General features: G+C 41.9%; 1 protein-coding gene across 6 annotated transcripts in view; it reads left to right on the plus strand.

The window, feature by feature from the left end:
• The window catches only part of MAST3 (microtubule associated serine/threonine kinase 3), a 254,908-nt gene that overhangs the window by 142,303 nt on the left and 95,600 nt on the right, over positions 1-17,005 (plus strand). For all 6 annotated transcript variants that reach the window (XM_033954928.1, XM_033954927.1, XM_033954930.1 and 3 more), the window contains 5 exons: positions 1,284-1,493; positions 3,464-3,565; positions 5,006-5,138; positions 11,915-11,982; positions 13,605-13,690. In XM_033954928.1, coding sequence (XP_033810819.1) covers positions 1,284-1,493; positions 3,464-3,565; positions 5,006-5,138; positions 11,915-11,982; positions 13,605-13,690 — 599 coding nt within the window. The remainder of the gene's footprint in view (positions 1-1,283; positions 1,494-3,463; positions 3,566-5,005; positions 5,139-11,914; positions 11,983-13,604; positions 13,691-17,005) is intronic.

A 17,005-nucleotide genomic window follows, 5' to 3' on the forward strand; every position in this document is an offset into this window, starting at 1 on the left:
AATATGTAATTCATCATAATAATGCTTCAAAATTATGCCTTCAGTAAGGAACAAACTACATTACCAGTCTAGAGACAAAATTCAGCTGGGCCTACTCTTCTCTTATTAGGAAAGCCTTCAAAGGGAGAGGTAGGGGATTCAATAGCAACTGGGGGAGAGGGGAGAATGAGAAGCACATATATTATGATTCCACTTATGGTAGTAAAAGCTTTTGAGTCCGTTCTTGAATGGTTGTGTGTGTGTCTAGAAATGAAGTTTATTTTATGATTTTGGTTTTGTTAATGTCTTTGATATCTGTTTTGCTCATCACCCAATGTGGTAAAGCAGGTTGCATAATTTAAAAGAAGCAAATTCAGGTATCTTTTAACTTGCCTTGGCTGAGGTATCTCTCTTATTGTGTAGAAGTGTTGCCTGATTCTGGCTTGGACCACATCTCTAATGTCCTGCTCTTAAGTTGTATAAGGTGTACCTCATCCTGGACAGGTTTGCTTGATTTAGTACATTGCATGTGGTTCTGTTGTATTGGTAGAAAGTCTCCAGTAGGTTCAAGGAGCAGCTGAAAGGAAATGGAAAAAGTGGAACACTTATGTGAGTTGTAAAGTGTTTTTAATTTATTATCATGCAAGAATGGAAGAAATCCTCAGTGCTTTGTCCTGAAGCTGGGGAGATGAGGACTAAGCACCAGGAGAAACCCCCCCTCCCCCCCACACACACACACCCCACCACCACCACTACCACTCTTGGCCAGGCAAGCTTTCTGTCCTTAAGATTGGTTGATTACCAGAATAAAGATTGAGAAGAGGTTGACAGATAGATGTGTTTGTTTTATCAGGCTAATAAATATAATGTATAATGCTACATTATATGCTGTATTTGTGTCTAGGCGATAAGGTTCTTTCTACTCCTTAATTCTAGCCACTTTAAATTTTTAGCCTTCATAAAGTTGCCATAGTTCAAATTGTCTTTTTCATCCCTAGAGTAAGGTGCTTCTTTGAAGGCAGTGATGATAATCTTTTATTTCAAGATGAGAATTATCCAAAGATAAAGTTGGACCTGAGCTTTTGAGATTTTGTGGGCTGTATTCAGGCATACTCTGTTGCAAAACTGAAAGAGGTAATGCATGGTCTGGAAAGAGAAAATTCTTGTGCTGGTACAGCATTTGATTTTTTTAAATTATTATTAGTGAGCTAAGTTCTGCCTATCTTTTCTCCTGGATTAAAAAGACCCTTAAGGACCACAATCTATTCAGCATAGTCTTGCATGTCTTTCTCTCTCTCTGACAGGCCACAGCCCAGATGGAAGAACGTCTACAGGAAATCATCATGAACTTCTCTCCACACAGCACACTACCCCTGGCAGATGGCGTCCTCGGCTTCATCCACCACCAGGTTGTAGAGCTGGCACGTGACTGCCTAGATAAATCACGGGGCGCACTGGTCACATCCCGCTACTTCCTGGAGCTGCAAGAAAAGCTAGAGAAGATGTTGCAGGATGTGAGTTGATGCTCTTATTTTTTATTTCTCTCTTGGCCTTTGACCCAAAGCAGTGGTTCTCAAGCCTGTCCTGGGGAAGCCCCAGCCAGTTGGGTTTTGAGGATATCCCTAGTGAATATGCATTCAGATTTCCACACCTCTCACTTTCATTATATGCAAATCTCTCTCATGCATATTCATTAATATGCAGGGGTAGAGGAATAGACTGTCTTTTGGCCCCAGTATAGGAAGTTGATATGGAGGCTTTGAAACTCATGTTGATGCAGCTATATAACAAAACAACAGCATGACACAATGGAATAGTTCAATGAAAACCCGAAGCAGTTGCAGCTCCTGAAGACCCTGGTTCAGTGAAACACAGTGCAGTGTCACCATAGTGCAGTGTTGAGCTGGTTGAAGAAAAATTTTCATTAAGGATTGGAGTGGTGGAGAACCAGGACGTCAGTTGTAGCTAAGATCATCAGAAATTTTATCATTGAGGCAACATACATCATACAGTATTGAGACATTAGGGAACTGGTAGTGGTAAAGTGAAAAGAGCAATGGTTAAAAGAACTCAAATCCACTCCGGGTTTTCTATCTCATTGGAGATTTTTTTTAATTTCTCCTTTGAGTTTTATAAGGAATATGTAAATTTATTTATGTGCACAGTGTGGTTATATAAATGGTATTTATAAATGTAATTTAAAAAGCTTGAAAAATTGATTGATAGTAAATTTATTAGAAATTGCTCAAAAGGCTTCTTACTGATATTGTAATGCATATTCATTAGGGATATCCTCAAAACCCAGCTGGCTGGGGTCCCCCAGAACAGGTTTGAGATACAAAGTTTTTTTTGTCTTGAATCCATCTCTACCTCCGTTGCTTTTCCTTGGACATCTTATTATGTAGATTAGTTTGAATTTAACCTCCCTCTGAAGAAAGCAGCCTTGCAGGATAACAACTGTGCTCATCAGGTCCAGAAAGCATGGCTGTACTAGAGAAGAATGAAAGAAGATATGTTTAAATGTTTTTATTAACTTTTGCAAAGAAAGAAAATATCATATATAAGAACACATAATCAAATACAAGTACAAGCAGCCCCCCAGCCCCTCAGAGCAGAAGTATCAATCAAACATAAGAAAAGCATTCTACATTCAAAATTCTACTGCGGGCATGAGGTGTAAGATCCTGCCAGAAAGGTTCCCAAATAGAACAAAAGGTACGATCTTGTCGGGAGTCAATGTCCACAAAGCTACTTCGTTCCAAAGAGGCTTGCTCAATCATGAATTTGTTTTTGCAACAGGGTTCATGCAGAGCTTCTACACATTGGTACTATTGGATTGTGTTGTTTTTCCACGTATTTTCAACCCTAGGACTAGCAGGGACCCCTGAGGCAGACTCTCTGGTCGAAACACGTGTTGGGTCCAGCGCTCCCAGTGAACTAGGTCCTTAAGGTTTTTATGTGGATTACTATGTTGACTTTTATATATATTTTTTTAATAATAAAGTTCATTTCAGGAACATCATCTCTCCACAGTGCTTTTTTTGTGTGGTTTTCTTGGACTCTTTATTCTCTGTGGATAGTACAGAGTCAATTTCTTTGTTTTCATAGTCCAGGTTAGAATTAGTCTTATTACATTTTCTCCAGAGATGTATCCCATTGACAATACTTAAGGACTAGTCTGGTAAAGTGCCCCATGGAAATGGTAGGGGTTTTTTTTGTTGTTGGTGGTGTTCTGTTAGGATAACTTTTGTGGTACCTCTTTTCAACATACTGCCAGCATCCTTTTGTCCAGAGGGAGTCGCTATTTTACAAGCACCCAGAAATATTTTTCTGTGGGAAAAATATTTGCTCTGTTAAACTTCAGTCGCTCTTTTCAGATTCTGTTTCATATAATGGAGCTTTCAAACAACAGTATATATTTGTTTGTGTATAAATTTTATATATGTAAATCTATAAGTAAATAAATGCATGCCTTTCACTTTAGGCATATGAGCGCTCGGAGAGTGAAGAAGTGACATTTATTGTACAGTTAATTCGGAAGCTGTTGATGGTGATATCTCGACCTGCTCGTCTTCTGGAGTGCCTAGTAAGAAACCCTGCATCTGCCCTTTTTGTGGACCAGCCACCCATCATCTTGTCTCTCCATCTCTGCACTGGTGCTAAAAACCAAGAGTCAGTGGCAAAGCAAGGGTAGCTTGCTCCTGGGGCTGGGCGGGGGGGTCTCTTAGATGCACTCTCTTCCCCCATCCCGTATCCCCTTCTTGTACCTCTTCAATTTATCTTTTCTTCACCGGCAGTGAGCAAGGTCTCCTACCTGCTGCTTGCACCGGCTGAGCCTTCCCTTTGATGTCACTTCCTGGTCCCATGAACAAGAAGTGACCTCAGACAGAGGTCTGGGGCTGGTGTGAGCAATGGGAAGGAGTTCTGCTCACTGCCAATGATGACTAAAAAGGGGGGGGGTGCAATTAAGAGATCTTCCCCCCTATCATTGGGGGGGGAGGTAGAGAGATGCCAGTGTCCCTGCCAAGATGGCGTTCACGGCCCCTACCCCCTTACTACACCTAGAGTGCTTGGCCTGCTCAGTGTATTAACCAGTACTCCAGGAAAGCATTGAAGGGCGCACAGGCAAAAAGACTGTCCTAACTTTATCCAAGCTACCTGGGCACTGGTCTGAATATCAGCTATGCCCATGAACTTCTATGTAGGTACACTGATCCAAATATTCAGTGCCTGTGCCCAAACATGGCCTGGCACTGAATATTCAGGCTTAATTCAGCCTTTGGCTGTAAGTGGATTAAAAACTACTGACTGTTGTGGGCTCAATGTTGGTCCCAAGGGTTCTATTTTTCCCTTATCCTTTGCTTCCCAGCTACATGATCTCATACTAGATTTTAATTTTGAAAAGTACTCAAAATAAATAAATAAATAAAGTGCCACTCAATCCTGCATAAATAAATACATTAAAATGAAGGATCTGGTCCTGGTGTTGCCTGAAGGCACAAAAATCAAAGTGTGTAGTTGGAACAGGAAGCTGAGATCTGAGGAAGCCAGTGTTCAAATCCATCTTCTCCAGTGACTCTCCTTGTGACTTTGGACAAATCACTTCACCAATAGATCTCAAGTACAACGTAAGATATTTGCCTTGCCTGTTTAACTTACCTTGAACTCGGGTTTGGAAAGGGAAAATAAATCTAAAATTCATATCCAAATCCATCTAAAAAATACAACTCCCATCTTCTCCAAGGATTTAAAACATAACCAGCTAGAAAGAAATGCCAAGTGACTATAAAAGAAATAGGGAAGATGAAGTTGACTTCAGGATATTTTTAATGCCTGCATTTTAGTCTCTACTGCTGATGTGTGGCCCTTCAGTCCAGCATGGGTTCTCAAACATTTTCTCTGGTCAGCTCATGTGTAGTGGGCTTGAGTTATTTCACATATAGGCATGTAGAATCACACCCTGATTCTATCCTGTTGCACTTACTCAGCATGAATGATTGATAGTATTTATTTTTAATGTTTCCAGGAGTTTGACCCTGAGGAATTCTACCATCTCTTGGAAGCTGTGGAAGGTCATGCCAAGGCAGGACAGGGTATAAAGACAGATATCCCCCGTTATATCATCAGCCAGCTTGGCCTCACTAAGGACCCCTTACAAGGTGAGAACTAGAGAATGACACGGGGACAAAGTTTGTCCCCATCTCCGCAAGCTCTGTCACTGTCCCCATGAATTCTTCTAATTTGCAGAAGCCTTGAACACTTATGATTTTAAATTTAAATCTCTTTTATTGAAATATAAAAAGGGATAAAATTAGGTACAACTGTTTATAATCACAAATAGAGCCTTCCATTTCTATCTGGTTTTGGTACAACCTTCCCAAAGATTCAGTTGCCTATGTTTTTAACATCATCTGGTAAGGTAATTAGAGTGCCTTTCAGACATGAGTGTAGAAGACAACCTAAACTGTATAGTGGATGAAGTAGGTATTAAATGTTGGAAATGTTCCTTGATGCCAGCAATGATTGGTGAATCTGTTGTAGTAACAGTAAGATGCTTGAGCAGCTGGGCACATGATGGAAGGAGGTTGCAGATGGCAGATAAGACACAAATGAAGTCATTTAACATAGTTCATTAAAATCCAAAATCAGCTTCTGCATTTTTTTTAAATCATTGAATTCAGCTGCCAATTGTCTGTGTTGTTTTTATATAATATAACATAATATTTTATTTGTAGACCACACAATGCCTTTTGGTTCTAGGCGGTTAGAAAGGAATACAGTAAAGACAGAATTCATCAATGACAGAATACAGAATACAAAGAATTGTTAGCATTAAAATAGATATTCCATAGGTATTTCAAACTTTATAGACAGGAACACAATCTATGCAAATAGCATCTAAATGAATTATAAGTAATATGAAAGAATGAAACCATTAAACAATAGAATTGCAAGAAATTCAAATAATAAAAATTAAAACAATAGGATTGAAAAATAAAGGAATAAATTTAAAATAATTCATAAACTGGAATAATTGAAAAACAAAAATCAAAAAAGTCTGACTGAAGTCCAGCTTGAATTGATTTTATTACTTGGCCGCCAATTCCCTGAAGCAGATCTGCTGGAATTCTGATACTAGTCTCAAGTTTTTAGAGAATGACACGGGGACAAAGTTTGTCCCTGTCCCTGTGGGCTCTGCCCCCGCCCCATAAGTACCCATCCCCATGTCATTCTCTAGTGAGAACTCCTCCTTGTAAAAGAACACAAATATGTGCTTCCGAGAAGGGTTTTTTTATTTTCAACTGGTGATTTTACATTTGACTGATTTTGTGAAAGCTGCTTCATGGGAGCTATTTGCTAAACTAGAAAACAATCCTTATGCAGGAATTTGGGGGAGGGGACAATTTTTTTAACTGTTGCTTCTTTGGGAGAAGGGAAGCGAAGCAAACAGATATGACAGATCATGGGGTGGGGAAGGAGGGAAAGAGAGGAGAGGAGATGCCAGTGCATGGAAGGGAAGGAGATGAGAGAGATGCCAGGGCATGGGGAGAAGGGAAGAGAAGCAGAAAGAGATGACAGACCTGAGGTGGGGTGGGATGGGAAGAAAGGAGATGCCAGAGAATGAGGGAGGGAGTGGAGGCAGAGAAAAATGGAGAGGGGGTGAAGCTGAAATGAATCATGTATAAAGGAGAGAAGGGGCACAGGATAGACAGTTTATAGCAGAGATGTAAAAAGAGGGAAGATGCCTTATGGAAGGGGAGAAGGCAGACAGTGGATGGGAGGGGCAGAGAAGAAGGGCGGATGCTGGATGGAAAGAGAGTGAATAAAAAATGAGAAAATCAGAAACCAGATATGACAAAAGGATGAAAAAAGAATTTTTATTTTTTTTTATTGCTTTAGAATAAAGTAGTATTGTAGCTGCAATGATGAACATCAATAATAATAAAAGGCTAAGCGTGCATGTGCTTTTCAAAAATCGTGATTCTTGGTGGCGTGAGGTGTGCTTCTGTGCCAGTCCTCACAGCGCCTGCGTGTGACTGTGCAGAAGACACCAGCAACTCCTCCCGCTCCTCTTCAAAGCGGCCTGCTGAGGTTCGCCAGCCGCTGTAGCGAACCTCGCAAGCCACTCTCCACCTCCGTGCAGAAGAAGGAGTCGGGGTTGCCGCTGCCGCCGCACTCGCACGTCTTCCTGCAGCCCCGCCCACCGCCATGAAGTAGGAGAACCTGTCCTCGGCGCGTCACCATCTGCCCTCACTTTCCGCTGCCTCTCACTCACCGCCTGCCCTCTCTCCCTGCCCATGTCCTCGCCGTGTCACCTCCCGCCCTCACTTGCCGCCGCCGCCACCGCTGATCCTCTTCTTCAGAGCAGCCTGCGATCGCGGCCGGCTTTAAAGAACCTCGCAGGCCGCTCTCCAACCTCAGTAGCACGCTCCCTCTGACGCACGGGATCACGTCAGAGGGAACATGCTACCGAGTTGGAGAGCGGCCTGCTAGGTTCGCTAAAGCCATCCACCACGATCACAGGCTGCTTTGAAGATGCCGGGATGGAGGGAGGGTAAGAATGGGGCCAATACAGGGGGGGCTGCTTTGGGGGGAGTGGTGTGCTTGGTTCAGACAGGTGTGCTCGGAGGGGGAGGAGGGGGAAGACAGAAGGGGCCATGGAGAGACAGGAAGAGGGAAAGGGGGCTGCTTCGGGGGGGAGGGGTGTGCTTGGGACAGACATGTGTGCTCGGAGGGGGGGAGGGGAAGACAGAAGGGGTCATGGAGAGACAGGAAGATGGAAAGGGGGCTACTTTGGGGGGGAGGGGTGTGCTTGGGACATACAGCTGTGCTCGGGGGAGCAGGGGGAAGACAGAAGGGGCCATGGAGAGACAGGGAGAGGGAAAGGGGGCTGCTTTATGGGGAGGTGTGCTGGGGACAGACAGCTTTGCTCGGGGGGGAAAGACAGAAGGGGCCATGGAGAGATAGGGAGAGGGAAAGGGGGCTGCTTTGGGGGAGGTGTGCTGGGGACAGACAGCTTTGCTCTGGGGGGGGACGACAGAAGAGGACCATGGAGAGACAGTTAGGGAGAGGGAAAGGGGGCTGCTTTGGGGGGGAGGTGTGTCCTGGGGGCAGACAGCTTTGCTCGGGGGGGAGGGGGAGACACAGAAGGATACAGACAGCGGCCAAGGAGAGAGAGATAAAGGAACACAGACAGACAGACAGACAGATCTATTCTAGCACCCATTAATGTAACGGGCTTAAAGACTAGTTTAGTAATAAAATGTAACCTGCCCACCACCCCTGAGAGAGAAATCTGCAGTTCTCCAAATTGTCTGTAGTTTTAGCCAAGTTAATCAGCAGAAATTCTCCCAGAAAGAAGAACCAGGTTTACATGAAAATTTAAACTGCACCCAAACTTTTAATAAACTGGGTGAAATAAAAGTTTTAGTAAGATGTGGAAATGGTGTGAGACCATGGGAATCAATGGGATGAGAATCAATCTCAACTACTTGGACACAATTTGCAAGCAAAAAAAAAATATTGCATACAAAAATTTCCAGTCAGTTAAAGAAATCACGAACATCTTCAAATATTTGTCAGCAAACAGTTTTAAACATTAAAATCCCTGCTGGCCAGCTAATACAACTTAAACTATAATTTTCAAAAGTGTAGATATTCCCAGGAAATTTAACACCTAAAGTTATAAAGTTTCCTTTAAAAAAAACCCACTTAGAGCAGTGAGAAGCTTACTTCTTTTCAAAAGAATAATTTAGTCATTGCTGTTTAGCAATTCACTGCATTCAGTTTAATCTGTTTGTCTTTTAAATCTTTCAACATCAGTCCCAAAGACCTTAATTCCTGAAGTCTTGCTGCTTGCTTGAATTTCTTCAGTTCTTCTTGCGTGACTTTCTTTTGTTTTCTTGGTCTTCACCCTACACCTTATCTCTCTCCCCCCCCTTGGTCAGCCAATCAGCCTTCTGCACAGCCGATTCCTCCTCCTCTTCCCCCCCCCCCCCTTCTGCACAGCCAAAACCGCCTGCCTGCCTAAATATTGTTTTTTTAGTATCTGCTGCCTCCCCTACAGCCCTCTCCCACCTCCAATCCGCTTCTAAACCGCATCCGTGGTTTTTCGAAATTCACAGGTGCTCCTGGAACGGAACCCCCACAAATTTCGGGGGAGTACTGTAGTGCAAATATGCATACCATTCATTTTGTTCTAGAATACGTCCTCTAGGAGAGCCTCAAAAGATTTAATTCACCTTTCTTTGGTAACCAATTAAGCTTCCTTTTAGTCAGAAACATTGGAAAAGTCTATAAATACATACCATTTTGGAAAGAAAACTATTTTGTAAAGGTGCAATATTACCCAGCAAACTTAAGAGGCAATTTTGTCCACATAAAGTAGGTCTATCGTTTTGGTTTTTTTGGGGGGTGGGTTCTTGTTCCTTTGTCCAGTAACACAGTAAAATTCACCCTATAGGTCTTTGCCACATTGCTGCTTAGAAAATGCTTCCCCCCCCCAAAAAAAAAAAAAAATTAAGCATCCTTCTAGCTTTCACCGTCACCTTTTCAACCTCTTTGGCCACCTTAAGACCACCACAAACAATCACATCCAAGTCTCGCTCTTCTGTCAAGTTCATCACCCCCTAAACCAGTGTCCCGCAAACTTTCTTGAGCCGCAGCACACTAAAGGTGGTGGCTATGGCTCGAGGCACATGTATGTGCGTGGATATCGCCATGATAACGTCATGTGCATGTGTGACATCATCATGTTGATGTCCGCATGGGTGTGAAGGCCCTCCAGGCAGGCCCTGAGATGCAAGTGGGGGGTGCCAGAAGGGAAGAGGGCCAGAGAGAAGGATAGGTGCTGGCACCTACTGATTGCCTACAGGAGGACGTGCATCTCGCCTTAGAGGCACGTCCTTTAGGCAATCAGCTGGCGCCTCTCCTCCTCCCCAATGTACCACGGCACACCTAAAATCTCAGGAGGCACACTAATGTGCCTTGGCACACAGTTTGAGATACACTGCCCTAAACTGTAGTGTTCCCTTGGGTTTTTGCAGCCCAAATGCATGACCTTGCATTTCTTAGCATTAAATGTTAGCTGCCAAATTTCAGACCATTCTTCAAGCTTCACCAGGTCTTTCTTCATGCTATTTTCTCTGTTTTTTTGTTTGTTTGTAAGACCATTTTCGTAAAGGCAAGCTCTTCTGTTCCTGAGCACACAGTTTAAGGAAGTAATTTTTAAACTGTTCATGGTGGTACAGGGTCCAGCGATAACTTTTGCAAAGAGAAAGTAACGCATGTGTTTTCACTCCGATGCTTGCCACAGGTGTAACGTTTGCATCTACTTTTTGGAAGGACAGCTGTCTTCAAGAAAAAATGTAATTCTCAAAGAGTTGAAAATCTGTGTATGTGTGGTGTTTTCCAATCCCTCACAAAAACATGTCTCAGGGAATTCCTGCTAAAAGCTTTTGCATTATGGAACTGTATTGAGGGAGGGCAGTTTGTAGGTGACCAGATTATGTACATAAGCCACTATTTACCCATGCCATCCAAAATAATTTTAATTTTCTACTTTTTTTTTTTTTATTAAATTTGTGGAACTTTATTTTGTGTTTTGCTATTTTTCTTTTCCATCAATTTGCATACTTTGGAATACTGAGTTGTCTTTCTGATGCATACTGTTAGGACAGAGTAGAGGGAATCTTTCTGTAAACACAGGTTAATTTTGAAAAGTATTTCCACAGATAAGACATTTTTTTTGCAGAAACTGCCTGCGAGATATATGAGAAAAAGTGAGCACACAATACAGTTTCACACCTACCTTTTATTTGCTGCGAGTAGAGGTGTCCCCAGGGGCATAGATATCATCATCACCCTTAGTACTGAGCAAACACCTTCACTGTTTCAGGGGAGGTACATTGTATGGCCTGGGGTTTAGTGATCACCCCTAAGTCATTTTGAAAAGCTGGCTTTTGTGCCTGGGGTTGTGGAAGAACTTGCATGTACATGCATACTTTTGTATTTTTTTTTTTTTAATGTTTGAAAATTATCCAATCAAAGCTAGCCCTACACAACTGCACCAATGTGAGATTTTTCAGGAAAATTTATAAAAACAGAGTGTATGCATTCCCTTTCAATATTAGTATCACCTCCATAATTGTAATGTGTTCTGAGCTTGAGCACGCTTCTTCCTGTCCTGTATGGTAAGTCTTTTTTCATAATAAATAATCTATAGGTGAAAGTGGGATAAATAGTGTAAATAAATAAATAACAGATACTCCACTCTATTCAGCTGAAAAGTCAAATCTAATGGAAGAAAAAGCCTCAGGTCTTATCTGGCAGAGCATAAAGCTCAAACCACCTCCGCCCACATCATTGGCTCAAAAAACTTCCATTTAGAATGACTGTGTGCCACTTAAGTTTTTGGAAGGAGCTGAGATTTAAACAACAGAATAAATGAATGTATTGCTAGACTTTTATGATGTCCTTTGTGCAGCCAACATTTCACGTGTATCAGCCGTTTCTTCAGGGCTCTTGGACTTTGGTGAGATTGGAAAAGCAAGAGCTCATAATGCGTAAGGCAATATGAAAGTCCTTGTGCATAAGACCCCGTTAGGCATCCCGCTGTAGACACGTTAACGGCGCCTTCATTTTTTAATGAGTTTTTAATTAGTTTTAAATGATGCGGTCAATTAAAACAATTAAGTTAGGCAGCAGTAGGGTGCCTACTGCCACCTAACTTACGGTGTCGTTTATAGAATATGACCCTAAATGCACATGCTGTAAGGCTGGAGTTATGATTCCCCCTTCTCTTCACGCTGATATAAAAAACATTTCCAGTGTGACCTTTTCAAGCTACATTTCCAGTGTGACTTTTACAAGCTACGTGGGTTGCTTATTTTGCCTTTCTCTTGCACCCCCTGCTCCCTCCACCATTCGTCATAAGACATGGTTCAGCTGGACTCCACAGACAGCAACTGTAATGCCTCTACAGAACAGGAGGATGTTCAGGAGGTGAGTAGTGTGGGCCTTCGTTTGATGGTCTTGGTTTTGCTAGATAGTCTTCCTCTGCTCTGTCTCATCTGTATGAATGCTTGAAAACCCTAACATGGCTTTTATTTTGTACTTAACACTGTCTGGAAAGTGTGAAGTTTTACAGCTGAAACTGCTTCTGGGCTAGATTTTACAGTAACCAAAAAAACAGGTTAGTAGGTAAAGACACTCTCAATACCATATAGCTTCAAATGAGCTCAACTGCTATAGGAAGTCTACAACGGGCTTCCTTATTTGTCCATAAACAATTGTTTGTTTGTTTATTTAATTATATCCCGCCCTTACCCAGGGCGGGTTACAAACTTACATACAAAACTATAAAATTACATTCAAAATTATAAAATTACGTCAACAATACATACACAATCAATTGATTCTTACTTTAAATATATAATGTTATCCATCTTAGTAGAGCATATCAAAGGGTAGGAAAAGCCTCAGATTTTTATGCAGGAGTCATATAGAGGAGTTTAAAATCCTCCAAACTCCCTTTATCAGTCATCGGCATAAATCCTCCCCTTTAGTGCTCAGTGCTTATTTAATCTTGATGTGCCCTGCAATAATACATTTTCAAAACTTATTTCTAACAGTAGTGGATAATAAATCACTTTTCACTAATCTGAGGCTTTTCCTACCCTTTGATGTATGCTCTATTGAGCTAGCTAACATTATATATTTAAAGTAAGAATCAATTATTTATAGACAACTAGGGAAGCCCCGTTGTGGAGTTACTATAGTGGGCTGTTTGCAAGCTTTTGGCAGCTAACAACGGAGAAATGCCTGAACGTTTCTGCCTCTGGCCCTGAAGCAGTGGACCGAGTGTTATGTCCACGAAATGCTGGCCACGTCGCCAACTTATTGGCAGTAAACAGGCAATACACGAAATAGTAATGAAAACGCTGAGATAAGTATTCAGTTGTCAAATTCTTTCTCAAACTATTAGAGAGATGTACCCATGAGTTTATGAATATTTAAAAAAAGTTTAAAAAATTATATATATTTATTAAAAAAAACATTTCAAGTGAACTGAACAAACTCTCAGGTTTTTTGGCCGATGATTGGAGCAAGGAGCAGCTACGCCGAAGTTTCAGTCTATGATAGGACTGCGCGTAGGCTCCTATTCTGAGGCCTTTTCCTGAGTAGCTAGAACTATAAGAGAGTATATTTTGGATGCATCCTCTCTGAAAGTGGTATCTGTGATTATTTTTGTATACTGGATTTTACCAGTATATCAGGTAGCAGTGAGTCAGGATTATTAGAATTCAGATTCATTAAATCCCTTTCCAGAAGAGTTTACAGTTTTATGTGGATACCTGAGGCAACAGGTGATAAAGTGAGTTGCCCAAGGTAACAAGAAGTACGGTATTGGTGGGAGAACTAGCCAACGATACATTCTCTGACCAGTTCGTTCCTTCTAAATGTGAGAGATGTGTGTCCAAACTGTGCTTTGTATATGAAGAGCATGAGGTGTGATCTTGCCAATGAAGCAAGCACTAATGGTCCTCCCCCCCCCCTCCTCCACCCCAACTGCTCCCAGCCTCAAGCCTTCCATAGCAAACTGATGCTTGACTTTCTCCTGCCAGGGCCGGGTTTCAGCTGCAGTGTCCCGCCGGAAACCCAGTGAAAGTGACTTTGAAACTATGAAGCTTATCAGCAATGGGGCATATGGGTAAGTTTTTTTAAGTGATTTCCTCTACACACATCCCCCCCCCAATCATTTGAGATCAGAGGCTCATTGAATGATGCACAGTCATATACCTACTATTGATGTGATTATGCTGTTGCTTGAGGAAATTAGAAAACAAAAATTTGAGGGAGAGGAAGGAATTGTAGAACTTTATTGTTGGTATGGATGGATCGTATGGTCTTATCTGCAGTCAATTTCTATGTTTCCTTGAGATGCAGTATTATAAATATTTCATATTTTTTTTGACATTGGTAACATACAATGTGGAGGAGTAGTCTAGTGGTTAGTGCAGTGGACTGAGATCCTGGGGAACTGGATTCGATTCCCACTGCAATGCCTTGTGACCTTAACCCTCCATTGCCCCGGGTACAAAAAAAACTTAGAATGTGAGTTCACTAAAGACTGAGACGTACCTGCATATAATTGTATGTACAGTGTTGTTTACATCTAGTAGCGCTATAGAAATGAGTAGTAGTACTCTAGTTTTTTTTTACTATTCAGAGTTTGTATTGAATAATTGTGAAAACATACTGAGCAAAGGTACCATTAAAAATACAGAAGTTTGACAATAAGGGGCTCATAATCGAAACAGAAAAACGTCTAAAAACCAGCCTAAATCGGCACTTGGACAATCTAAAAGACAAGTCGTCCAAGTGCCGATAATTGAACCAGGTTTTAAACGTATTTAAAAATGACCTAGGCATTCACAGTGCTGCTGAACGACCAGAGCTAAAAGGGGGCGTGTCAGGAGGAGTGTTGAGGGTGGGATTTGGGTGGGACGTGGGACGTCCTAGACTTAGTCGTACTGCATGTATAACCAAAAGTTTTACAACACTGCCTAGACAGAACTTGGATGTTGTGACTCAGGCCATCTAAAACCAGGTTTAAGTCACAAGAAAGTATCCAAAGTGGCCAGATAAAGAACTGCAGACACAAAGTACAGACCCCCACACACTGCCCCAGTGATCATTGACCCCCCCTAAAAATCTTAATAACAACTTTACATATCTGCCTCCAGAACATCAGCACCTGGCAGCCTGGCATAGGAAAGCCTAGTAGAGCTGCACAGAGGTAGCTTAAGTGGTCTTGGGGATGTGGGTTAGTGAACCATTGAGAGGAGGACCCAGGCCCATAAGCCACTCTAATCACTGCATTCATGGTGAAAAATGTTCACCCCCCCCAAAAAAAAAAAGAAACCCCTAACCCTTTTGTACTGCCATATAAGTGGCTTCTGCAGCCATAAGGGCTATTGGGGTGGTAGATAGGTGGGTTTAGTAGATTCTGGGGTTGTTTTGGGGGGCTCACCATGACCTATAAGGGAGCTGTAGTGAGATGTTTATGTAAAGTTTACAGCAGTGCCCTGTAAGGTACCTCACTACTCTGGTGCCATGTCTGGGTGTCCAGTCCATCACTTTTCTGGCCCCTCCCGTGCCCAAAAGGTCTTTTTCTAAGCGTTTGTGACTTGGACAAATTTATGGACGAAAATGGGATATGAAGATGGATGACTTAGCAGTCTGGATGATCAGATGGCTGGACGTACAGTTAGACGATTCTTAAAAAAAAAAAAATATGTTGGGTGTATTTTTCGAAAATGGACCTTTTCCCATGTCCGACTTTTGTCCGACTTTGGGTGACTTGCGACTTAGGCCCAAAATGGACTTAGACGTTTCTTTTGATTATGCCCCTCTAAACATCTAAAGGCTTCCAAACCTTTTTAAAATTAGACAAAATATGCATTTTGACAGCAGCTACTTCCTCATACTTCCGTATTAAGCAAACAGCATTCCACCAGGCACAGTCAGACAAAACTGGACTGTTCTTTCAATTTGTTAACTAACTAAAACTTAATTTTATAGACCGGGTCTTCAACCAAAAGGTGCTCGACTCAGTTTACAATAATGTAAGTATAGTACATAAATATAAAAGAAGAATGAAATCTAGAATGGCTTAGTTTCCAAAGTGTTTAGTAAACAAGAATGTTTTCAGAGCTTTCTGAAATAAAACAAAGGGACCTAGACTTCTAAATGAAAGTTAAGATTTGCTGTATCGCCGTACCCATCCAAATATCAAACAATTTAGATTCTGGTTTTTGCAAACTATGAGGCAAAGCTACAGACTGTAAAACAATAAGCTTATAAGTCAAAGGAACCCGAAAAGAAAAAAATACTTTCCATTCTACCCCATATAGAATGCCAAAACTGTTTCACATTTGAGCAAGTGTATAACATTATTGTAGAGTCCCCACCTCCGACTAACAAAACCAGCATGCCTGAGGCTCTTCCTTTGATAATCTAGACACTTTGTACAGTGTCCAGAGGGCCCAATGAGCCACATAAAATAGACTGAGTAACAGAAGCAGACAGAACAGGTCAACAGACTCTAGTCCAAAAAGCTACCCAATCATCGTCCCTCACAACTTCGCTCAACTCATATTCCCATATATGTTCCAAAGCCAGTACATCTAGTATCACTCTTAAACTTAAATTTTCTGTAAACTGAAGAAGCTTTTATTCCTGCCTAAATAATCCCATTAAAAAAAATCATACAAACCAATGTCCCCCTTCCACACCTGGTCAAGTAATTTAGAGCCTTTTAAACAGTGCCAAGCCTGTAACCAATGATAAAAATAACACATATCCAAACCATATTCCCTGCTTAATTCCTCAAAAGACTTAGACACTTCCATTCAATAACTGAACTATAGTCCAAATGCCTTTATCTTGCCAGTCAACCCAATTGATCATGAATTTTGATATCAGAATTATATCATAAAGAAACAAGATTAGCATCAGGCCAAGTCAAACGCAAACCATCTGCTAAAAATAAGAACACTCCAGGAACAATCTGCAAAACAGAAGAAAAGATACCATCCACAAATTTTCAAGGTACATATATTTCCTAAAGGGATTGGGAATACCATAGCTCGCTCCAACTGAAGCCACCGAGGGCTATGATCAACTCCTGCTGGTAAAAACCAGCCGTCATATAGGCAAAAGTCAATCAGAACAGACTCCATGGCTCTCAAAGCTGGAAGCCTGACCAACCATGGGGGCAGGCTGACGGCTGAGGCACCTCTACAAAAATTTGGGGAGGTGGGGGGAGGGACCCAGAATGAGACTCGCCAGGTTTAACACCCCTGAGGTCGGATGGATCCCCAAACAGGACCCGTCCAAGCTCCGTCCGGCACAAAAGGGGAACCCTGGAGTCAGAAACAAATTCCAACAGCACTAAGAGGGAAGCCAAATTAGTCTTATCACCTGCTGGAGACTGAGATAGACTGAATTGCTAGAGGGAGCC

The sequence above is a fragment of the Geotrypetes seraphini genome, chromosome 8 (assembly GCF_902459505.1).
Source record: "Geotrypetes seraphini chromosome 8, aGeoSer1.1, whole genome shotgun sequence".
Lineage (NCBI taxonomy): Eukaryota > Metazoa > Chordata > Amphibia > Gymnophiona > Dermophiidae > Geotrypetes > Geotrypetes seraphini.